This window comes from Apteryx mantelli, chromosome 21 (assembly GCF_036417845.1).
Source record: "Apteryx mantelli isolate bAptMan1 chromosome 21, bAptMan1.hap1, whole genome shotgun sequence".
Taxonomy (NCBI): Eukaryota; Metazoa; Chordata; class Aves; order Apterygiformes; family Apterygidae; genus Apteryx; species Apteryx mantelli.
The window spans coordinates 9,543,234-9,567,882 of record NC_089998.1 but is presented as its reverse complement, the minus strand read 5'-3'; the positions used below and the strand labels follow the sequence as shown (position 1 = coordinate 9,567,882).

Below are 24,649 nucleotides of genomic sequence, written 5' to 3'. Positions count from 1 at the left end.
GATTCAGGGTCTTGTTGTGATAGATTTTGTACACATACATACCAACAGACAATTCCTGCTTCAAATATTATCACTGCCATACTCCAAGGTCAACTCTGTACAGACACAGAATAAAAAACAAAACAAAACAAAAAAAACCACCACACACACACAAGAAAAATCAGCCCTTGTCTTCACACATTTACTATGAACACATTTATCAAGTTGGGAGGGTTAAGGGGAGCATGGGCCCTCGCTTCCCTACAAGCACCTCCCAGTGCAGAAATTGCACCCTCAAACTAGAGCTGAATTCTGCCCCAATGCCAGCCAGGAAAAGCCAGATAGAGACAGAAGTGGGGGAGAGGGATGAGGGGATGCAGAGAAAATCAGGCTATCTGTACAGGATGGCAGCTTTTGGGGCAAAGTTTTGCGAGGAAGCTGAAGGAGAACAAATGAGGCGGATGGGGACAATGCAAGGATCCTTATTTAAAAGCCTATTAAATAGATGACAAAGACTACAATTTAAAGTGCTGGGGGGGGGGGGGGAAACAGAGATATTCACGGAGTCAGCAGCAAAGTGAGGAAACAATTGACTGACGTTTAAGAATTGAATATAGCTATGCTCCAGGGGTGGGATTCTTGCCCCAGAGAAGAACCAGCAAAGCCCCAACCTTCAGGGCCCGGGTACTCCAGGTTAGGACACACAGCACCTAAACTCTGCTTGCAAGATCCTCCACATCAAAGCAAATATGCACCACGATACGTCAGCATTGCAGGGGATGAAAGAGGATAGAGACCGACCACATGGTTTCTTCCTTCATTTTCCTTGAAGGGTTTTCCTACTCTGCTGGCACTTGGTGATCCAGTTGGAGTAGGGGCTCGTGAATCACCAACCGGCTGAGAAACATCTTACACTTGGTGGCAATTTTGGTGCTGGTCTGCCTCCTGGTGCAAAGAAAGAGCCTGAACTTGCTTGTCAGGTAAGAGTTTAGATCCACTGAAGATTATTTTCCAGTAAGGGCCAAGAATCCATCCCTTCAGACCTGAATCAAAGCTTTGGCCACTCTTGGCTAGATACATTTTGGCCAGGCAGCGGAAACAAGCATCCCGACTTGTACTCCAGCTATCTACAGGGTTTGTATTCGGTGCCAAAATTGGAGCTGAGAAAGTCTAGTAGAAAGCCACAGCAAAAGGTTGTCATCTGCTCTAGGGATGAGCCACTTCACGAGAACATGACAAACACTGCAGTTGGGTTACACAACCTCCCAACTGCAGAGAGAGCAAAGGCAAGCTGAGGGAGAAACTGTCTGCAATCAAATGCCACCGCACTGGGAACCGAAAGCAACACCCCTAAGCATATTTTACACTGTCACCCATGGAAGGCTTGCAGACTCAGCTCTGAAACTTTTCACACTTGGCAATATGGCAGGGGATCAGGGAAGACGCAAGGTCACTGCTGTGTGTGTCACACCAGGCAGAGGGGACCTCACCGCAAGGGACACGAAGATGCAAATAGAAGAAAGGTCTCAGAAATGGCAGCGGCTGCAGAAAGAAAATAGGACGATGAGCACGACGGGAGGCGGCGGGGACGCGTAAGAGAACAGATCAGAAGGCGGCTGTGGGCACAGTGAGAGAGGTATTACTGTGTGCAGACAACGACACAACAGGCAGAGGGCTTGCTCCTTTCAGATGAGCGATCTGACCACGAGGACGGGTGATCAGGCACCCTCTGCTTTCCAGGTGTATCAGTTGGTCTAATAAATGATGCTAACCTCTCCTTGCAAACCGTGTCTCACCACGTGTTTCCACAAAGTGGCGTTCAGCAGGAAAAAAAACAAAACACACACCATGCACTGGGAGAGGTGCAGCCCCACACACGCAACCTCTGCTCCTGCGGCTGGACACTGTCGCGAGCGATGGGAAACCCTCGCTCATGACCGGCCAGGAAGAGGAGACTGACCTCCACGTTGTGGGCAAGCGTGCCAAGCCCCAGCGTGGATCCAACTCATCCATACTGTTTCTTTTTCCCCAGCCAGAACTATTCCGCAAATTTGACCTTAACTTTTGTAATAGTTTAGGGGTGACGAATATCGCATTTTTGACGTAGTTCATGTTTGTGAAAAAAACAAATTAAAAAAAAAAAAAGCAACCGCCTAGTCTCAGGCTACATTCGGTTTGACTGTGGTTGACATTTAAAGCCTACAGTGGCTGTGGTAAGGATGACAAACAGGGGTGGCCAGAGGTGCTACGGAGGCAGCAGGACAGAGCGCTGTGGGCAGAGAAAGGACGATGGGCAAGGGAAAGGCCAGACAGCCGCCCTGGAAAACATGCGGAGGAGGCTGAGCCCTCCCACAGGGCTCTCCTCCCAGCCTGCATCATCAGCCCAAACGGCAGAAGGCTCTTTTCCTGGAACAGGCGTTCTCGCTCTCCAGGTCACCGTGGTGGTGCCGTGGTGGGATGGCTCTGTTCAGAAATGCTCCTGGAAGTTTGTGGTGTTAATCCGTGGGAGTAATGGCCCCCTTCAGCCTCTAATTCCCTCTGGCAGGGCTAAAGACCTGCTTGCCCAGTCTGACCAACTTCCTACCCGACCTCAGGCAGGTTCCCTCCTCCCTCTCTGCTTCATTTCCCCTCCCGGCCCATCTGCTTTGACTGCGGGGGAAGGAGCTGCCTCATCGTAGGCAGTGCCCAGCACAAGGGGCTTTCACCCCAAGCAGGGACCGTTAGCCTCTGCGGCACCAGCAGACCCGCAAAACTGGGTGGAGGACTCTTGAAAAGTGCTCCCTTGATTATTCATTAATCAACATGAGCTCCCTAATTGGGAAAAGGAAATCTCTCTAGATATTGCTGGAGATCAGCTGATCAACACGAGTTTTGCTGATTACTTCTAAGAGCAGAGAGATGGGGTACGCTCCTCTCCTCTCTGCTAGTGCTAAGAGCGTGCAGAACAGAGCTTGTGAGATAATTCGGTGGTCACAGGGGCCTGGGTTTTATTCCCGAATTGAAAACTGGCTATTAAACATCATTTAAAGAACAACATAAAAAGAAAACAGCAATTTCTTTTTTTATTCTCTTCCTACCATCATCATTAACCTTCTTTCTTCATAATATCCCCCCTGAGAAGGAACTTCAGCTGAGTAATAAAATTCTAGTACTTAAACCTTATCAATGCTCTGGAAGGGAGTATTCTTCTCGTTTTACAGAGAGGGAAACCAAGGCACAAAGAACTGAAATGACCTGCTCAAAGTCGCACTGCAAATTATTAGCAGAGCCAGGAACAGATTCCTCGAGTCCTGCACCCTAGGGACACAGCGCACCCACAGGTAAGCTGCACTTACTGGCCAATTAGCTTTTATGGAAACATTTAAGGAAACATCTCCTTTCACAGATTCTGCCTGCTAATTTACTCCCAAGCTTTACCATCCACGAGTGACAGTGTGCATTAGTTCCAGGCGGTCACGGAGCAACCCAGTGAGCCTTTTCCCTTGCTTGAAACAAACACACTTCCAGCAAGCAAAGATATCTGAAAAATACATAGCACCCCGCAATATGCTTCTAAAAAATGTTTTGAAGAGGTTTTTTGTTTTGTTTTTTTTTTTGCATGCCCGTGCCCATTAACTAAATGTGACAGCTGAGACTTTGTCAAAGCAGAGGGCTACGCACGGAGACACAGTCCCGCCCGGCGAGGTACCGCACGCAGCGGCCAGCGCTCTCTGCGCACAAGCGTCCTTCCCCGCGCAACCCTCTGTTTAGGTCTGCTCAGCTGGCTGGGGCAGAGCAGATTTCACCTATATCCCGCACGCCGCTACCCAAGTACTGCCTTTGTGGGAGCTGGGAGGGAAACGCAGGCAGAGGAAGGAGGAGGAATTGGGAAAAGGACGGGCGAGAGCGAGCGAGAAAAGCACACCCCTGTTTGCTTTCCGTCTCTCTGCTGAGAAACGGTTAATAGGTTGCAAGGTTTCCACCCTTCCAGGACTGAGCCTTTTTCCTCCCCTTTCGAGTGCCCCCTGCCTTCCTCCTCCAGTGACTGGGAAGCTGTGACTGCTCTACACCGCTGACACCTCGGCTGCTCTGGAAACCCATGAACTGTTTGAGAAAGGTCAGCTGGCAGCCTCCGCATCCCTTCTTCTCCTGGCTTTCCATCCCCGACGGCCTCGGGCAGTGCAGGAGCCCCCTCTGTAGGCAAAGGCCCAGACCTGCCGGCGTCCCCCGCTTCTTGACAAGCCTTTTCAGCAACACCCCCTCTTGGTCCGCTCCAGCCCAAGCCCCCGCGGCCTCCGCCACGGAGCTGCGGCTGCCGGGCTCTGCGCCGCTCAGGCGCGAGGACCGAGGCCCAGGGAGACCGGGGCTCTCCTCTGCCACGCGTTAATAGTTGGCCCTGTCAACCAAGGCTGCACGTCCAGGACAGCAGATTTGCCTTCGGAACAGCCGATTTCTTGCCAGCTTGTTGTTGACAAAACAAGCAAATCTCTGTACGGTTCTGGACTTCGGTACCTCTCCCAGGCCCAGAGCTGCCCCCTCTCCAGCCTCTCGTGCCTCTCCAAACCAGCCACCACCTTTTCTAGAGCTTCTTGCCAAACCCAAGTTCCCTGGTGCTGAGCACTTTTTCAGCTTGTGCTACTTGTGCAGTCCCCCAGCACGACAAAAGGAAACCACCCACCCTGGGGACCGCAGCTCCTTCTTCATCCTTTCTTCCGTACCTCCTTACTCCAGCACCGCACATCATCCAGCCGGGACTCTCCAGCTTTACCACAGCTCCCCCAAACCACAGCCTTAAAAACAGTTGCAGTTCAAAATGACCCCATTCAGTCCATCAGAAAGACTGCAAAATCCCCCCAAGGCTTTTACTGGGGCCAGCAGTGAATTAAGGACAGACGGAGGCCAGAGAGGAAGTAGCAGAGGCAAAATTCCTCCCTGGATGCAAACAAGCTCTATCCTTCCCCAAAGGGGAGTCTTCCAGGGGGTAGGAGGTTAGCAGCTGAGTCAAGGGCTTCTGGCAGTTGTTAGCAGCCACTGCTCTTACAAAACAGTTTGACCACAGCTTTTAAGTAAATGTGTGAATTAGCCTGTGTTTACTGCTCTCTGCCCTCAGTTACAGTACCTCCTCCTCGGAGATGCTCAGCCTATGGTCACTATATCCTGCAATTAGCACGTCCAGAATTTTGCTTTAACACCTCTTCTAGAAAGCCACACGGCAAGGGCATTTGCCAGCAGCCTCGTAAGGATTTGCTAACCTAGCGTGAGAATCGCCGCTCCCGGATGGTCTCTACCTGCAAGGAACGCGTGCTCTTACCCACTCCTAGGCCCCCTGGATAAAGCCCCAAGACTTGCTATGGCTCACACAGACACACCCCTTGAAAAATGGGAGTGGAAATTAGGAAAAAAGAAAAAAAGAGGATCTAAAGCCAATTTGTATGCACCCTGAAATAACTTGATTTCTCTAGTGTCCCAGGAGCACTTCTGTCTGAGATGTAACATTACTCATTTTCATTTGGAGAAGTTTCAGCATGTAACAAAAATATCTCAGGCTCAGTAATGAGGCAAGAAATCGTGCTTACGTAGCTGAGCAAGTAACATCACTCAACTTCCCTGTCCTTGCAGCAGAAGAAAAATGATTGGAGAATAAATTAATCCTAATAAATGTGGGATTCTGATCAGGCATATATAACCAGCAGTGCGTCTGCAGTATGAGCAATTGATGAAGTCATTGCTTCAAAGGTGCCTTGATGGAATTAGTCACTTGTAAAACAGAGAGAGGAGAAAAGCCCGCTTCTTTTGTTAAGGAACATGAAAATGCTCCACACATCGGAGTGATTTATGGATTACAGTGCAGCAAAATTAGAGTGTGCGGCAATTAGGGTCGTTCTCTCAGTAACTACAGAGATGAAAGGCAGAGAGGAGATGAGTGAAACGATGGACAGGATGCAGAAGGGCCAGATGAAGGCAAAACGCCAACACCACATTTCTGTGCTGTTGGTTTTTAAACAGGGATTATTTTCCCTTTGCACAAATCATTGCGGGGGGAAGCAGGCTTCACATTTAAAACTGGTGCCACTGAAGATGAATCAAGCCATTAATCACGAGCATGAGTATCTGTAATTAGAGCTGCCGGGAGTCACAGGAGCAAGAGTCAAAGGCTCTAACAGGATTATGGACAGAGCTGGATTGTTTTATGACCAATATTAGCAGATAAAGAGAATCGATCACATGCTCTTGGAAGTCATCTGATTAGCGGAGGGGGGAAGGGAGGAAGGAATCTCCTAACTCCAACCCTGCCGGGTGTTCGCTCTCCACTGCATCGTCCTGCCCGGGCTGCACGTAGCCAGAGGTCGGCGAGGTTTGCCCCAGTATCCTCCTCCCCGGGTACCACCGTGGGAGAGGGCCCTTCCTGCCGGCAGCCGTAGCGCAGCATCAGCCGACGGCCAAAAGCCGGGGGAGCTGGCTGACCCGGCCGCGCCGCCGCGGGGTCGGTCCTCGCGCGGCTCGGCGTGTTCCCGACGAACGCGCCAGCTGTTTGCAGCTGGAGGACGCAGGCAGATGCTGAGCAGCCGACCTTCCCAGCGCACAGCTGGGGCTAGCGGAGAGCACTTCTCCAGCTACCCGGCTCTTGCGTTATCTGCTTATCCCAGCCTTGCCCAGACGGCCCGGGCAGCTCGCCTGCTCCCCCCGCGCGGGCTGTCTCTCCAGGCGGCTCACGGCAAGCCCCGGCATGCCTCTCCGCAGCCCTCGCGGGACGGGCCCCCCCGCAGAAGGCTGGGGAAGCCGGGGGGCAGACAGCGGGACACCGGGCAGAGCAGGCGCCGAGCCGCCTCCCAGGCTCCCGCTGCGCAACCCGGGCGCAGGCAACTCGCAGCCTCTCCTACCGTCTAGGTGCCCCAGGGCTCAATTTTAAGAGGTTATTGCTGCTTCTCTAAGCTCATTCTTGAGGACTGGAAGCGAGGGAGCTGTCAAAGACAGCTTCAGAGCCCCAAAAGAAGAGACAACCATCTCTCATGCTTCTTGTTCTCAGAAAGCACGGTGCCAAGGCTGGGCTGAGGCTGGTGCGACACCATCCTGGGGATGCCCAGAAGCTCCCACAGCTGGAGGGCTACGAAAAGACCTCTGGGGAACCCAGGACTCTGGGAGGGAATATCCCCTGTAGTCAGGGCCTTCCCTTAAGTCAGTATGTTCATACTAGCAGGGTCCGGTGTGCTCCAGAGGGCCCAGACGAGACGGCTCTCTCACTGTACAGGGCTCTGGGCAGGAGGGCTGCCTTGATACAGCTTTTGGAAAGTAGCTGTTAACCACTGTCTCCCACTGAGCTGTGTGCCAGAATGGGATGGACCCGACTGGTTCTTTGATGCTTCAGGGCCATCATTCCTGCTGGCTATTGCCCCTAGCAGTAAGATCACATCCTCCTTGGTTTGACACTCTCCGTCTACCAAAAAGACGTCAAGTTTGTCTAGAAATAGAGATTTGAAAATAATCCGAAGCCAAGTGTGAACTTTTGTGGCTTGAGAGCAGAAATCACAGCAAGTATTTGTTGTACCAGAGTTTAGACCATTTGCTCTTAACAGCCACTTTTTACCCACGCACAATTTTCAGCCATTACAGCTCATTTTCCCAGACTGCATGATGCAACTGGTGAGATTTACTGATTTCCACAGATCACAGCACAGTATTAGGCAAAAGCCAAGTATTATCTGTGATTGTGTACAAGCTCTCCTCTCACAGCAAAGCCACGCTGCTAAGCTGTCCTGTATGCCCACATTCAGTGTCCTCTCATGAGCGCATGCAAGTCAGTGTGCCAGAGGGGGAGAGAGGGAGAGTGGTGTCCTTCAGCCACACCTGAAACACTTCTAACTCCACTGTCACCTCTGTCTCCCTGATGCTAGCCATCTTTCCAAAGAGGGATCCTCATTAAAGCCAGCAAACTGATTCATTGACGATAGCTGATGTATACATCTAGCTATCTCCAAAGTTTAAGATTAGGTCTTTTCAGTGAGGGTAAATGCCCTTCTTGGGGATGCCAGTCCCAAGAACAGCCCATCCATGGATGACAGAACAACTGTAGAAGCTGCCCTGGCTGCTACATAGGAAGAAGAGCCAGGCTCTGAGGTCTAGTGAGAGATTTCCTATCCCAGTGTCACCTTATTTCATCAGAGTCTGAGTCATCACATCACCATGAACAACCCTCAGGACTTTGCTTCAAGTGTTGTGATCGGAAAATTCATTTATTAAATCAATGACCATTCCATATCCACCATCTCATTGTTAATAAAATGAAACAGGGGCTGGAAGGAGCGCTGCACACTGATGCCTGGAACCAGTTTTGTATTAACAGAATTTGTGTGCAGGAGCTCTGCAAAACTGCTTTTCCGGATCAGCATGCAAGAAAGGGAGGAGGCATTACCCCACACTCCAAAAGGGTCTCCAGCATCAATGTGGGGGATTCCCCTCCTCCAATACCCATTGGGATGCTGTTTCAATGCAATGTCCCTAATCAGTACAGCGCTGAAATACTTTTTTGGCCGCAGGGAGAAGCTTATCTCACTGACTTTGACTATGTCATTGAGTGGACCAATATAAGACCCTTCCTCAAATGTTTGTCATGTAGCACAGATGAAAGCGTGCACTTACATGCTAACCCTCATGGACCTCCCTGGGATGTATCAAACTCCCCAGCTGGTGTAACATGGGCTAGCAAGAAGGACGATCTGAGTTCAAATGATACCAGCTCAGAATATGAAGCTTCTCCTATTCCAGGGTTCAGTATGACATGGTGCTCATTTGAAAGAAAAATGTTCTCTCCTCTGCAAACAAGCAAAAGTGGCAGGTCAGCACTGCCCACGCCTGCCCCTGGCAAAGGAAAGGTCATGGTCCTGCACTCTGGAAGAGCAGGATTATAAGGGTGGAAAGGGCTCAGGAACAGCCACTCCCAGCAAAGACCAAGTCAAGCTGATGCTGAGATAAGACCCCTCCTTGACCCCACAACACCGGCTCCATCAGTGGAAAACCCGTTATGGGAATGCTACAAAATACCCATTCTATCCTATCCCCCATAACCCAAACTAGCTACAGCAGTATTTCCTATTATGTCTCCATAACCTAATCTGACCCCCTCTAGGGTCTCCAGATTAATATCTGAGAAAGCTTACAAGTCCAATCACCCAATTACAAGGAGGAAAGGTTTATCCTATCTAAACAGCAAGAAGTGTAACATAGACCCAGCTGCCCCCTCCCTCCTGAGAACCAGATCTCAATCCATACCAAGCTGAACAAACCAGGAAAGGGTCACAGGGGAGATGGAGAGGGTCTCTCCCTGCTCTCATATCATATGAAACCTGGAGGAGGAGTGGCTATTTTAATTGGCAAATCCCCCGACTCAAGGTTTAATCCTTCTCCATCTTTGCTTAATTTCCCTCACACCTAAGCAATAGAGGGAACAGATAAAGTGCCGCACCTTGAGCCACTGTTCAACAAGAGCAGCCCATCTGATTTTGGTGAACAGGGAGGTAGGGGATGACGGTCCTCAGGGGATGCACATACACAGTCCAGCTTGGGAGATGCAGGAACAAAGGGTTGGTACCACCACGTGCCACCTAATACAGAGGTGCCTGGGGAATGGCATGGACTAGAGCAGCCTCGAGGCCGGCAAACGGGAGCAGGCAACGGGCAGTATCGCAGCTTAGAACAACTGCAGCTTTCGGTCCAAGGCTGACTTACTGTCCTGCCTCTGGGAGCGTCCCCAGAATACCTCCTGCACTGGGGCTAAGAGGGGTTTCAAACAGGACAGAAGAGGCTGTCCCAAGGAAACTTTTGTGCTTCCCTGGGCCCTGGCTACCCTTGTTTCCTTCTAGAGAAGTGTGGAGGGATGCTATCTATCTTTTTGGATTGTATTTCAACCACTTGACAAAAATTAACATACAGGGGAAACCTCAACAGCATCCAGAAGACTGGAAAGCAGATCTACCATCCCTTTCAGGAACTCATCTCAGGCTTTGGCTAGAGCGAGAGGAACATGCAAAACCTCCAGTAAGATCTTAACCTGGCAAAGAACTTCAGTCTGTGCATAAGTCAGAGCACATCCAAAGGGAAGACCCCTGCACTTAATTCAGTAACCATGCCCAAGTTTTCTCCCAGAGTGGGGTCACGTTGCATCCATGGGTGCCTCACAGCTGAGATTTTTCAAGTAGCTCAGGGATGCATTGCCAAGCACCAGTTTTGCAAGCACAGACTGAGCTTCCCTCCAAATTCCAGCCATAATTTATTGATTAGAAAAGCTTCTCTGTCTAGTCAATAAAGGCTCCTATGAAAAGGTTCCACCGAACAGCATTTGCGTGCCATGATCAGTCCAGCTGTGTTAGCAGCCTTCTCTTTTGATGCATTCTGACAAGATGGATTTGTGGCCTTGACTTTTCCAGATCAGGAGAAACCTAATCCTAGGGGATAATATTACAGACCAGTAGGAAACTCCATGACTGGCCTCATTAACTGCCATTTAAGAAATTCAGAGCCTTCTCAGCTAAAAGGGAGCATCTACAGCTGTCCTTTGCCTTGAGGGAGAGGTATCGCTCTCTGAAAAGACAGTGCAATGCTCTTGGCAAACATTATGCCCTTAAAGTGCATAACATACTCCCAGCACCATCCAGGCTGCTCCTCTGTAGTCAGCCAGGAATTGACAGACAGCCCCAGCTCTCTTCCTGTGAAGTGACTTGGGAGGAAGTGAAGATAATGCCCATTTCTGTCCAAAGGGTGTTTGGGCAGATAAAAATAAAAACCTGGAACTACCATATGGAAATCTGAATTAAAGAAATATTTCAGCAACTGACTCAACACTAACTGAGAGCTGAGAACCCTCTACCTCCCTTCTGCTTTCCAGGATACAAAAATGACACTGGTAGGTGGAAATAACTACGGCTGTCCCAGTGGGAGAGAAATCAGTGCTTCACAGTGAATGTAATGGCCAAAATTAAGCACTTGCTTGGTGTTATTACACAACACATCCCAGGAAGCAGCTTCCAAAAACTTGACCTTCTCTTCAAAGATTTTCCTTTTGAATTAACTTTTCTTTTGCTAAAAAGAAGTGAAGTGGATTCAGTGCTCAAGAAAGGCGCTCTGGGAATTGAAAATGTCTTTACCCATGTACTGGTGACAACTGAGGCAGCAGCAATGACAACTTCCACAGAACAGCCCTGCCCCACACAGGTTCCCCACACAGAGGAGTTCATGGATCAAGCTCCACTGCATTTCTGTCCCTGGCACGCGAGTGAGCCAGTACTCACTGATCCCCCAAACACCCGCCGCCCACTAAAAAAACAGCTGAGATCCTTCATGCAGATCACCAAGGAGCTAGCAGGCAGGAACAACTGCTGAGCACTGACCTGGTGCAAGGTGGCCAACACTAGATCACCAGCTCCTGACAACCATCAGCTCCTCCTCTGCTCCAGCAATGCTTGAAGACCTCTTTTGAACATGAGTCAAAAAACAGAGATGCCCACTGAAACAGGTGCCTATCATTCCCAGGCTGCATGAGCTACCTTTCCTGAACACCAGCATCCTTATGCTGAGAGCAGCGTTTGGTTTATAGAGGAGAAGAGATGACCTGCTTTCCTACAACCAGAGACTGTGGTCTCATCCCCAGCCCTCAGTTTGCAATCCACCAACTGCAGAGAGCCCATGTCCCCGTGGTCAACTTACAAGTCAACAATCTTCAAAAAAAATGGCACTTACATTAATATTACTTCATTCTTTATCTAGAGTTTTGCATCCTAAGGGCTTTACAGAGGCAGTCAAAAATCATCATCCACAGTCAAGACCGTTATCATCTTTATTAATGTCTGGTTTAAACACTAAAGCTTTAATATCCCCCCACACTTTGCTGGCATTAATTATAACTCTGGACGTTCACATATGTACCCAATTCATGGCTGAACCTCAAGCTCCTACAACTTTCTGAAGTGCAGTGTCACCTCCTGCTATTCTTTTCAGTGCTCAGCATGTTTGGAAGTCAGGACTATTAGCATGTGCCTTAAAATGATCTTTAGAGTGCAACTCCTGACAGGCACAGTATTTGTTCTAGCCAGACTTTGTTTTTCCCTTCTTCTTCCAGCCCATAACTGGTTTTCATATGACAGTAGCATCACAGCACGTATACAAGAGGGATGTACTAGGAAGCAATGGTTGCCATAACTATATCTATACAGCCCCAGCTACCCAGACACTTCAGAATGACATACTCTTTAAAGAGCACAGTTAAATACTCATAAATAAAATATCCTCAAGCCTCAGTCTGAAGCACAACTTGCAGGTTTACAAAACACAAAACGTTCTGGTTTGACCTATTTTACTTTCTTTCACAAAGATCAAATGCATCCAAAGACTTCTCCTCTGCAGAACAGCATTGCTCCAGAGAAGCTTGTAATGCCAGCACTGTGACTTTCACAGATTTTATATAACCACACTCTCAACTTCTGCAAATCGTTCTGCCTAGTCTATTCCCCAGAGACCCTCTCCAGCTTACCTCTCAAGCTCTCCTCCACATCACAGTCCTACCGCAAATAGCCAAGCTGTGCTGGTATAACAGAGGGCCTCACTTTGACCCTGACCAAAATGTCTAAACCCGCATTCTCCTGTTCTGAGGTCTATGTGATCTCCAACAAGCTCTTTCAGCAGACTGTGTTTTTGTTCCCCTTTCTTCTAGGATTACAAGAGGTTCCAGATGAGGGCCATCTCTTTCTATGAATGTGATCAATGCCCAGTCAGGGTTCCTTGATGTTGTGAGAAATAATAAAGCTTGGGAGTCTCAGTTTAGACCTCACCTGTCCTTCAGAGACATGGCACCTTATGACCAACAGCAGCATTGCTGTACAAAATCAAATCAGTGGTATATGCTTTTGTTGTCTTTTTTTCCTCTTCAGTTAATACCCCACAGTATCTCCCAACTGCACAGACTCAGCTGCCAGCACACACTGAACTGTAGAAGTGGTGCTACTCAAAAGACGGAGATAATCAGTGTAAGAGCCTACATGAAATAGAGTGGATAAAGATGGGCTAGGAAAGAGGTAGAGCCTTGTAATTCACCTGTTGTGATCTGCTAACAGCAACACAGAGCAAGCAATGCGTTGCAGCAATGTCGTATTTTGCACTCAGTGTCACCGTCAACTGTAGTGATGGATGCTGCATCTGCAACACCTCTGCAGAGTCACATAAGCAAACAGTCCATAACCAGCACATCAGGGACCACTAGATTAGAGGGCTTTTGCAGAGCACAATAAGAGGCCATGGGTTTAGAGTCAATGATCATGCTAGTTTGCTAACTCTAAAGGAACATAAGTGACAACCTTCTGAGGTCTTTGCTGCTGATGATACTTGGCTCATCCTAAGGCTGTGCTGCACGAAGATCCAAACTCACCTTTGTCCCAGCAGCTGGCTCCACGTTAAACTTCTTAACCAGGGAAACAAACCAAAAAAGAAGAATAAAGGCAAGCCCCTTCATCTCTCCTCACACAGCACGTCCCAGAGAATGGATCTACATGAAGTTACGCCTGTCTTTTAAGAAGCAACAAGCCTAGTCTGTAACTGAAACTGCATAAACAGTAATTCAGCTTTGCATGCATTATCCCCCCATCCCCACCCGGTCCCTTCACTCTTGGAGGTGAGTATGGTTCAGTAGTGAGGGTCTAGTGCTGAGGTTAACCCATCCCCCAGCTGATGTGACCTTGTGCAAGTCATTTTATCTCTGTGTCTTTTTTTTTCCTCCCTCGGCAAAGCAGGGAGAACGCCTTCCTATCTCAGAGCTTGCAAGGGTTTGACTTATTAACAGCAGTAAAGTGCTTTGAGATCCTCCTTTTGCTCATACTTTAAAACAAATACCACCACAGGCCTTCTTGTGGTTCCCTGTGCAAACACGTGTTGGCCACCTCTCCCGTGCTGCTCTGCAGATCTCCAGGGATTGTGTGTGGAGGTGCGGGAGGAGCTCTGCAGCTTTCCCGTGGCCCCGGGGGATTAATCGCTCTGCCAGAGGGAAGCGCTTTTCTGGAGAGGCCCCATTTATTCGGCCTCCCTTTGACAGAACTTCCTCTGGATCCACAAGAGCAGGACAGGAGGTCTGTGCCGTTCGCTTTTGGCACCCTGCCCGCAATTCAATCTGCTCCTGCTGCCGCCGCTGCTCCTCGCACTGACAAACCCTCCTCCTGCCTCCACGGATGAGGTCATCTCTAATTTGGGGAGGCGAGGGGGGGGGAGAGATGGCGTAGGAGCGCTGCGAGACAAAGTGAGCACCCCCAACCCTTCTTTGCTCAGCTCCTCAAGGACAAGCTGCATCACACAGGAGCCTGTTTGATTTCTGATTTGCAGCTTAGATGGTGGGACTTGGTCCCCAAACTGACAAGCTGGAGCAATGCAGAGGGGCTGTAGGACAGCTCTAATCCACGGCAGCATCCAGCAGGGAAGCCCCCGTTAACCTGGCCGATGGATGCCTGCCTGGTGCAGAGGTCCAGCTGGCAAGGCAGGAAACAGAGGCAGGGGCAGGCGTTGAAAAACAGCACCAGGGAGAAGAATGTCACAAAAGGGACCAAGGAGGTCCCAGAGCTACGCAGCGTCACAACAGCGATATGGCCACATCCATCCCCGTGAGAGCAGTGCGGCCCCCTCCCCGCCGAGCCGTGGACCCCCACCTGTCACATGGCAAAAGCACATCCCTCGTCCCCCCCCCAGCCTCTCCCAGGCTGGCGGCGTGCATGCTACAAATATATTTAAAGGCTTTTTTTTATTTTTAAACCTTTGGCTAATGCTGCTATTTTTAACTCCAGGCCTGAACAGCCACCCCACTGCTCTCCCAGCGATGAGGTGAGTAGGAGATGGGATTAGTGACGTTACACAATCGTCCCGCTTGCTCCAAAGCGGGGGCCGGCTAACAAGGAGCCTTTTCATTGCTCTGACCCGCGAGCCATGAGTGGCCGGGGCGCCAGGCAGGTCTTCTCCTTCCCTCTCCTCCCGAGGGGTTAACCACACTGAAACCTCATGCTCGCAGGTGTAGCGCATTGATGCTGACTGTGGCACGGCAAGCAGCATCACTCGGACCAGCCATGAACTGCAGGCAACTGTTATGCAAAGAGAAGACCACGGGCCAGCGAGCTAGGCCTGTCCTGCTAGCTGGTGCATGGGCATCAAAGCACGTTTGAACATAAAAACCCCACAGCCCTTGCATTTTCCATCCTTGTAACACATGCATTAATCAACCATCAACCCCAGGGCGGGAGAGCTTTCTGGTAACCTTCCCTGCACCGGCTTCCAAAACCCACCGATAAACAGGGGTATAAATGACCACTGGCAAATAATAAAGACAAAAAAAAGTATTTTTTTCCCTTCCTCACTCGCCTGTACTACCCATCCACCTGCGATCTACCCTACCTGCGAAAATAGGTCCACATCTTTGAGCAATTGCTGCGGTGAGCCTGAGCACCGACAAGGCCTGGGACTAACTGCACCCTCCCCGCCGCAGCCACCCATGGGCGCAGGGACGCTGGTCCCCTTGCGGCTCGCAGTGCTCCCGCGGTGTCGGCAGCCCGGCGGTTTTGCACTCGGATGCTCCCTACCAGCCCTTGCTTTGCTTCTCAGGCCAAACTGCCCTGCGTGAGTGGGACTTGCCTCCAGCCCCGCTTCCCCATGGTAACCCCATAGCCGTGGGTCCAAGGGCACATGCCAGGGGTGAAAAGCCCTGCTAGGACAGTGCTGTCCAAGGCCTGGCCACCCAGGTCAGCTGCATTAGACGGTTTGGGTGGTGTTACATCCTGCACAGGTCTGCCTGGACCTCCTCCCTCCCTAGGAGGATATTGCCCTCCATTCATCTTTCGAATGTATTTTGGGGCAAGATACACTGCTCTCAGAGACCAGGGGGCTTCCCCGCAGGATATGTGTTAAACTGAGACGAGAAGGATGATCTTGGACTGGGGTCGAGGCCAAACCCTGGCTTTACCAAGGACTGCATCCATGAACTTAGCAAAGTCTCTCAGCAAAGGGAGGTTTAAAGCAGCTCTAGGAGCCAGGCCTTGACACCATTGTATTTAAAGGGAACACAGAGTGAGGACCCAACCTTTCATCTCAGGTTCTTGGCTCCCAGTGCTAAAATCAGGGCAAGGACCCTTCCGTCCTTCTACCTGTTGCCTTGGGGCAGCAGGTTGTCAGAGCTCTGTGCAGGACCATCTCATGTGTGCCATCCCTGCCGAGCGCGGAGGGGCCCAGCTCTTGGGCAGGGGCCTTCTAAGTGACGGTCACCACAACGAACACCAGCAATACTCCAGGCCCCTCACCTGCGACAGGCAGGGAGGCAGCCTGGGCTACGGCGACGAGAACCGAGAAATAAAAAGCACTTTGCGTGGCGTTCGTGTTATCCCCTCGGCCCTCCCCCTCGGCCCCTTTGGAGCTTCTTAACTTTAGAAACCTTCCTCCAGAGGAGAGTTGGAGTGACAGAAAACATTTTCCAAGCCTAATATCAGTTCCAGATGTTCACAGCCATTTCAGTTTGTACCTCACCCTGTAAAACACATTTTTCTCCCTCTCCGTCTCGAGCGCGGAGCCTGCTTCTTCTATGAGCTAATGCGCTGGCTCGCTCCGCCGGCGCGCACACAGGCACACACGCTCGCGCTCGCGCCCTCTTCGAGCGCCTCGTGTGCAAACAAAGAGCATCACTCAACTACAAAGCTGTCGCACACATGGAGTTATGAGTAATTTCCACACGTTTTAATAAACAGTTTGGGCTGTAATTGCTCGCCGCCTTCTCGGCTGGCTCCCGCGCGGGGAGCCGCTCTCTCCCCGCTCGCTGGTGTTGAAAGCGTGGTTTGTTTCGCGCACAAGTTCACCTCGGGAACCAGCCCTATTAGCATCAGATGGTCCGAGGGCTGTGTTTTTCTAAGCGCTAGTAATGAAACTCTTTTGAAAAAAAAAAAAAAAACCCACGAGCTTAGCCGGGGGGCAGCTGACCCACATGAACTCCCAGATTCTTTCACCCTGTCCTCTAACACCTCTGTCCCGCATGCGTAGACCAGGCAAGGGAGGAGGGGGATGCACATTAGGCCAGCCTTAAACCTTGCTCCTGACTCGGCTCCAAGAAGAAGAGGAGCAAATATTTTCTGGCTCAAGGGAAAGACTTCAACTTCCAGTTGCAAAGCAAGGGGGAGGCCAAGGAATTTTGCAAGTAATAGAGAGTGGAGTCTTTTCTGGAGGAGAGGAGGGAAGCAGAAGGAGGGTTAGGCTGGGGGTCAGGTGTCATCTAGAAGCAAAGCTTGCCACAGAACCAAAAAATGTGTTGGCACAGCTCTAAGCCACAGCCAGTACCAGGAATCACAATAAGAAGTGGCTACAAGTGTAATAAGAAAAAAATAATAAAAAAGCTAATGATCCTCCCAGATATCTAAGAGATGAACTGCAGCAGCCTCATGAACCTTTACACCTCATAGGCTCTTCTCAGCCCAGCACTCCCACGCTCCGCAAAAACCCGTCCACCGCCCAGCAAGGGGAGCAACCCACTCCTAACTGCCAGCACAAGACTGCTGGGGAAGGAAGATCTAGCAATATCTGTCAAAAGCATCTCAAAGCTCACATTTTTGCCTCCCCACAGAGGCTCCCCTCTCCAGGAGTTGCTGTTGTTGCATGTGTGTGGATGCTGATCTGATGTAACAGCAACATGCTGCAGTATGATGGTGGATGATAGCAGTGAAGAGACACCACGGATGGATTTTTGGCTGGACTGAGCAGAGTAGCAAATGAAGCCTACGAGAGCTGTATGGACTAAGCATCTCTGGAAACCTAGGCAAGGTATTTGCAAGAATCAAGTCATCTGGCATTAGAGGCCTGTAGGGTGGGAAAGAAATGAAGGAAGGAATGTTGTTTGGTTATAAACAACAGAAAAAAACAGGAGAGATTTAGGATTGGCTTTTTTCTTTAATTGTTAATGGGGTCATTCTGTCCTGAATGGTCCCCCAGAGCAGAGAGAGGGGAGTGCAGCTCCTCACAGTGCCTGTCAAACACATGGCAGTCATAAAAAGAAAATAATAATAATAACCTGTATTTCCTACTCTGGCTGCCAGCCACTTCAAAGGAGAGACCCCACGTTTCCCTGGTCTGGCCTCACTTGACCAAAGTGCGAGCCATCTGGAATCCCCATTCAAAACAAAGTGCTTCCTTAGGTGGCTTGTTTTCTTTTTCACGTTATTGGAAGGTGCCCCTCCAAGATAAGGAGCAAGCCTTCTTCCATGCCAGGAAACTAGAAGCATAACCCAGGGACCACGGCCACACTGGGCAGCTTTGGAAGTGGGTGCTGGCAAGAGGGTGCAGGGGAAAGTTACTCTGGGATAGGACAGATGTACAAACGAGGAGGCACAGCTCCTTCTCGTGGGGGTCTCTACAAACAGCTGGGGTGTCTGAGGATATGGAGCTCTAGCTCTCTCTGGCAGAAAAAGTCCCGTTCTTGTAGCACAAAAACTTGAATATGGTGGTAGAAAGGGCCATATAAGTGTCTAGAACAGATAGGTTTGAGATGAACGGACAGGGTCAAAACTTCCCCATGGCTGTAAGTGGGAACAGCTTGTTCTGCGGCAGCTCTCAGCAATAGAGGGCTTGGCCCAGGAGGTCTTAGAAAATTAGTGAGGAGAAGAAAAAAGCCACCACCACAAGCAAAGGAAGCTTCCGACTGAAACACAATCTGTTCAGCTCCTTGTTCCCTGCAGAAGCAAACAGGGATCGCCCTCGTGCAGCTCACAGCCTGGCTCTAGGCGATCACGCTGCAACCATGTTTTTGACGGAACCATTGCAGATTGAAACCCCCAGGTCCCAACCATGCCTGCCACGCACCGACCACCAGAATCAGATGCTTGCATGCTTTTACTCTTCTTCCTCCGGGTCCCTGGATTTCAGGGGATCCCCTGGCAAGAGCAAGGTCCCCCTCTAACTGGGCCTGCCACCACATTAAGTCTAGTCCTTTGTCCTTGCGGATTACCTGGGCGTATAAGCCTCTCCATAAACTGACCAGGCTCCTCCGTAAAACAAACAAGGTTCTTACCCCCCAAAGAGACAGCTGTTCCGGAGCCTCGCTCCACTGATGGATGGAAGCCTTTTTCCAATATTCCCCTAACCCAGAGGGGGCTGAAATTTGGCAATGCCAGCATTGGAGAAAGTGACCCTTTGCACAAAGGAAGATCTGTGCTTCAGTCAACACTGGCTGCTCCTGACATGTCACATGAGTTTCTTCAGTGAACTAAATCCAAAATCCGTCAGCAAAACACAGCAGGAGATTTTGCCTGGTTTTCTAACTAGCGGTGGCTGAAGCCACTCAAGGCCCCTAGTGATATTTTCTAAGATACATCACTGACTCACTCAGATCCAACTCCATCCTTCATATCCCTCCACCTTGTCCAGCAGCTCCTGAAGCATGGCTTGAATTGCTGACAAAGACTTCACAAACCACAGAACACTAACTCCAAGTCCTGAGCTGGTAACTGGACTCCAACCCAGGGAAGTTTCAGGTTCCCTTCGAAAACATACGCACTGCTCAAACGATCTCTCCAAATTTTGCAGGCTCCAAATTGCTTTGATAAATGTGCAAGGTAACTTAAAGGGTCCTTTAAAATACTGGCATGCAAGGCTATACTCATGGAATGGACTAGTAAAGCTCTTGAGTTGTTTGTGAGCAGTCCTCCTCCCAACACCCATCATGCTGTAACACTGCAGACTGATCAGATCAAACAGTCATCTTAGTTAGAAACTCCAGCTCACAGGTCTCCTATCCAAAAAGGGCAAATCATTTTCTTCTGCTATGCTGCATTTTCTTCTTGTATTTCCCCTTTCCCTCAAATAACCACATCTGCAGAAGCCTTCAGAAACCTCTCCAGAAGGGAGAAGTTTAGACACCACGCACAACACTTCTGCTTTATGCACCTTTCCGCACAAAAGCAACAACTTCGCTGAGGACAGAGACATCACAGCTCCCAGCAGTGCAGAGAACAGCCTGCAACACTGCGCAATCTCTAGAGCAAGAGGAGCTTTTGCTTTGCAGCCTCGCTCACCTGTGTAGAGGTCTGTGTCCGTGTACTCATCCACCTTCTTGTGCTGCAGAACGTAGTCAGACACCTTCGTTCCAATTGCAGGCTGGACATCCAGCCACTCCAAAGAGACCACGGTGCTGGAGGGCTCCACAGTAGGGGAGAGTCGCAAACTGGACAGGACACAGAACAGAAACCAAAGAATACATCAGGTCCTTTTCTGGGGAGAAATCTGCCTGCACAAGCAGCATAACCTCTGGAAGAGTTCACACTCATACATAGGCACGTACACAGACCCACAAGGACACAGAGTACAAAGGGAGAGTGTGTAGATGAACATAAAAGAAATAAACTTTCAACTGAAGGTCAGCTGGGTGAAGCCTCCCCTGGTGGGTGTCCTCACCTCCCTGGGCTCCCAGAAGAGTCTTGGTCTTGCAACCTCAGCCACACAGCCCCAGGCAGCCTCTCTGAAGGATCCTTCATCTCCTGAAAGAACTTCTCCCTAAGCTCAGTCATTCCATGGGGAACTAAGGACCAGATGCCCAGGAGCAAAAGAATAGGGGAGGATCTAGCTTTACTTTCATACCACCCAGCTGGGTTGAGCCCACACAAAGGGAGGGTCTAGTCTGCATTGCGAGTGAGCAAAGGCAAGGGAGTGAGGGAGGGAGAGAAGGGGTGAGTGTGGCTGTAAATTTACCCAGCTGCAAATGAGCAAGCCTCTGATGGGCGTTAGCAAAAACAAAAGCAGGGCAGCTGTGCACAAACTTGTGCATGTATCAGAAAGCACGTGGGGAATGCAGAGAAGCTTTGCACTCCTGGCTGTGCCAGCGCAAAGGGGGGTATTGTCCTTTGCATGGAGATAAACGACAACAGGGCTATGGAGAGTCCATCTCCAAACTTTGTTGAACTCAGGATGGGAAATCAATCCTCTCTGAGAATACTGGCTCACTAAGAAGGTGTTCTGCTCCTTGTGGATAGCTGCAGCCAGTCTTCCTGCTTTCCCAGCTAATTCCCCATCAGTTTGCTCCTGATTTGCTCTTGTTCTGACAAGCCACAATGAATTGCACTGTAATTCCATTTCTTTCAGCATTTGAAATCCCATTCTACAAGTCCTGTTAATCAGGTGATGAAAATCTATAAGGAAACCTTCCAGGGCCACAGCCGGAGCCAGGATATCCTAAAGGCATCAGTCACACAGTAAGACATGCTGGACTGTAGCCGTGGGCTCAAATGCAAGAGGAAGGAGATGCCCATGGGCTGAGCTGTAGCCACACAAGAGGCTGGAAGAAGGGGGGCTGGTGCAGCGGGACGGTGACCCGTGGGAGGGGTTCGCACAGATACGTACACAGGCTGAGGGAGAGGGCTGCAGTTCGGGAGTCCGTTCTCATCGAAGGCGTTGAGGTCACACCTGCACCAGTCTTCGATAACATCACCTTTCCCCGAGCACCAGTATGAGCTCATCAGGGCTCCCTTGAAAGCCTGATGCGAGAACAAAAAGTGTGAACATGTATGCTAAAGAGTCAGTGAAATCCAGCCAGCGGCTCAGCCTCGTGCTGCTGAGCGTCAAGGGCATGTGTGCAGAAAGCCTGGGATTCAGGGAATCTGGGGAGGGGGCCTCCCCAGCTCTGCCACGGACTCTCTGCATGACCCTGGGTATGTCACAGTCTCCCTGTGTTTTAGCTCCCTCTGGAAGGACAGAGCAGCGATGCTGGTTCATCCACGCACTCTGCTTTTGGCGTGGGGATGGGGAGAGAGCCTGCATAATGCCTCATGCAGTGGGGACCTCTTGTGATGCAGGACCAAGCTGCCTGGTGAAACGCAGACATAAGCCCGTTTGCAACGCAGGACATCATGCCAAGGGTACCTGTGCGCTGCTGTTGCACACAGTGGAACTCTTCCGTGTGTCCCTCCCATAGCTGTTTCTGGCCCCATGAAGAATGAAGTGACTCCTATATCCACAGCAATACGAGCCACTGTCATCCCCCTCATCTATTTGCTATTCATATGAGCTGCTCTCCTGCAAGCAAATTTGTGCTCCGCTCACTTGTATAAGGACAACTCAAAAGAAGAACTGCAAAATCTGAAAAAAACCCTATAAAATACTTGTAGGCTGTGCCCAGCTGGGAACCCTTCCCTCCGCAGGTTGTCCTCAACTTGACCAGGAGCCCTCCTGACTGCTCCTAGCAATGTAAACTGATCCACAGGAGTAACAGCAGATGTCCATCTGCTGGAATCCAAGATTGAAACACTTCCACTAAATTCCTCAAATCCTTTAGGTCTAATCCTGTGGTGTCTTCTGTCCGCTCATCCAACAGCTTGGTGAGCGAGGCTGGGACGGTCAGTTCCTATGCCGATTCCCACACACCAGGAGAGGGTGTTCCTCACTCCATACACTCGTGCAGTTCAGATTTGATGTTTTTACGGCTGTTTCTCCTGCTACTCTTTGCCCGTCTTGTCTAATTAAGCTTCACACTAGGAAGACAGCATCTCTCACTGCACATAAACACACCAAATATAGAACTGACTATGTGACACCACAAAGCTCTGCTAGAATAATCACAACACCAAAACTTCATCCGTTAAAACAAACCTCTTTGTAATGCTTTTGACCTTTCAAAATACACATTTTGGAGCCTAAATGCCAAAAAGATCCTCTTTTATGTACAACAGCCACGCTGCCAATCTTCGTTCAACCAACCCCACGTACGCAGAGCAACGCTATTCCGCCCATTCAAATCTCCAGGAGCTCCAGCCTGCGGATGCCTGGATCCTGCGATACAGCCAGCCCTCCGCGAGGTTACGCCTTAAAGATAAAACGTGCCCTTTGGGGAGGACAGGGACAGCTTCAGTGGATTTGGTATTTAGCACAAAACTATAGAAAAAGCACCATCCTGGGGACATTTATAAAAAGAAAAGGTATAAATAGAGCCTGACATCATGGTTCCTATTGTTTGGGGTTTTGTCGCTTTCCCCAAACACACAACCACCTTTAACAAGGTGCCTCCAGTCTCCTGCGCCTGAAATATTTCTGCTTCCAGACATTTACAAAATGCGACTGTTCCGGAAGGAAAAAAAAAAAAAGAAGGAAGGAAGGAAAACCATGTGAAAGAGACAAAATGTGACGTTATCTTATTTTATTCTTTCGAATTTAATTAAAGCACTGGACTGGAAAGGGCATTGCCAAGTAATTAGAGAGCATGGAAGACAGCGAAAGAAGGGGTTTAGCTGAGACAGGGATAAATGGGCGCAGACACACTGTTGTAGAAACCGCCGGCGCTGCGTGAATAGGGACGGAAAGAGATGTACGGAACGAAGGGGGGAGCGTGTGACACCCGTACGAAGCAGGGCAGATAGGGACGTTGTAGCGGTGGGTGAACATGGACGAGCTCACACAGCAGTTGTGAAGGGATGGCGATGGGCTCCGCTCACCGCGCTACCCCCCACCGCGGGGGCTCTAGTGAAGGCACCCAAGTCCCACATCTGCCTGGGTGGAAGCAGACGGGTGTCACTGGCCATGTCCTCCTGGCCAGCTCATGTGTGTCCACCCAGATGGAAGGTGATGGTGACAAATGAAATACGTTAAAAAAAGAAGAAAAAACAAAGAGAAAGACTGTGCCGAGCCCAGAGCCGTGGTCTCCTGGGCGCGAGCAGGGCCGTGTGCGGAGGGTGTCAGGAGCAGCGAGCGCTGGGGCAAGGGGGAAGAGCAAACACCTAAAGCCCCGGCCCAGGTGATGGCTCCCCGCGCACGCTGAGGTCAGCCGCTTGCGGGGGCGCGGAGCCGGCACCCGTGCGCCGGACGCGGCAGGCTAGCACCTTGGCAGGCTAGCACCCATCAAGCGGCGCGTCCGCTCGCAGGGCCACTGTGGGCCTACACTGACCCTCCGCCCACCGAACCCACGCCGTCCTCTACATCCTCCGTCCCTCTCTGCCCAAGGACTCTGCCGTGCATCACCACCCCCCCCCATAGCCCTGATGTCCCTGGCCTGCTCCCCCCGCTCCTGCCTGCACACCCCCACAACCCCGGGGAGAAATCCCACCAGCCTCATTCACGCCCGTTAGCCAAAGCCAACAGTCAGTTCTTTCCTTCTCTCTTTTTTTTGTGTGTGTGGTAAGTGCACCGGGGGACGAGCAACCCCCTCTCCTCCGCCTGCCCAGCCTCACACGCATTTTAATTAGATCCTGCAGGTACCCAGCCGCGATCTGCCTTGTGTCAACCTTCACAAAAACGAGGTTAGTGAATCGATGCGTCCTTCAATTGCGCTCATTAGGGCGAGCGCACCTACGCGCGGTAACAGGGTTACTCCGAGAAGCAGGAGCCCCCCGGTCCTGGCGGCGGCCTCTATTCAATTTTCCTGACATTTGTTTCTGGAGGAGCAGCCGACTGACGTCAGCCAGGCCAGGGCGGCCGGGCAGCGGCCTCGGCTGGCGGCTGGTGGGCAGGGCGCAGCGGAGCTCGCCTTCGCTTGCTCTTAACGAGGGCTTCTAGGAAGCGCGTGCGCTGGCAGCATGTGCCGAACGGGGGAGAAGTGGCAGGAGCAAACTGAGGCAGGGAAGGGGGAAGGCCTTGCAGGAAGCAGAAAGATGGAACGAAGCTCGCAGCTCTCTTAGGACCTGAGGTAAAGCGGAGCCCGCTCTCCCAACCTGAAGACGTCGCT

At 50.7% G+C, this 24,649-nt stretch overlaps 1 protein-coding gene across 1 annotated transcript in view; it reads right to left on the bottom strand.

Moving 5' to 3' along the window:
• ASTN2 (astrotactin 2) overlaps window positions 1-24,649 on the bottom strand; it is a 433,335-nt gene that overhangs the window by 83,323 nt on the left and 325,363 nt on the right. The window contains exons 18-19 of the mRNA XM_067309282.1: window positions 21,340-21,473; window positions 20,019-20,167 (exon numbers count right to left, since the gene is read on the bottom strand). Coding sequence (XP_067165383.1) covers window positions 20,019-20,167; window positions 21,340-21,473 — 283 coding nt within the window. The remainder of the gene's footprint in view (window positions 1-20,018; window positions 20,168-21,339; window positions 21,474-24,649) is intronic.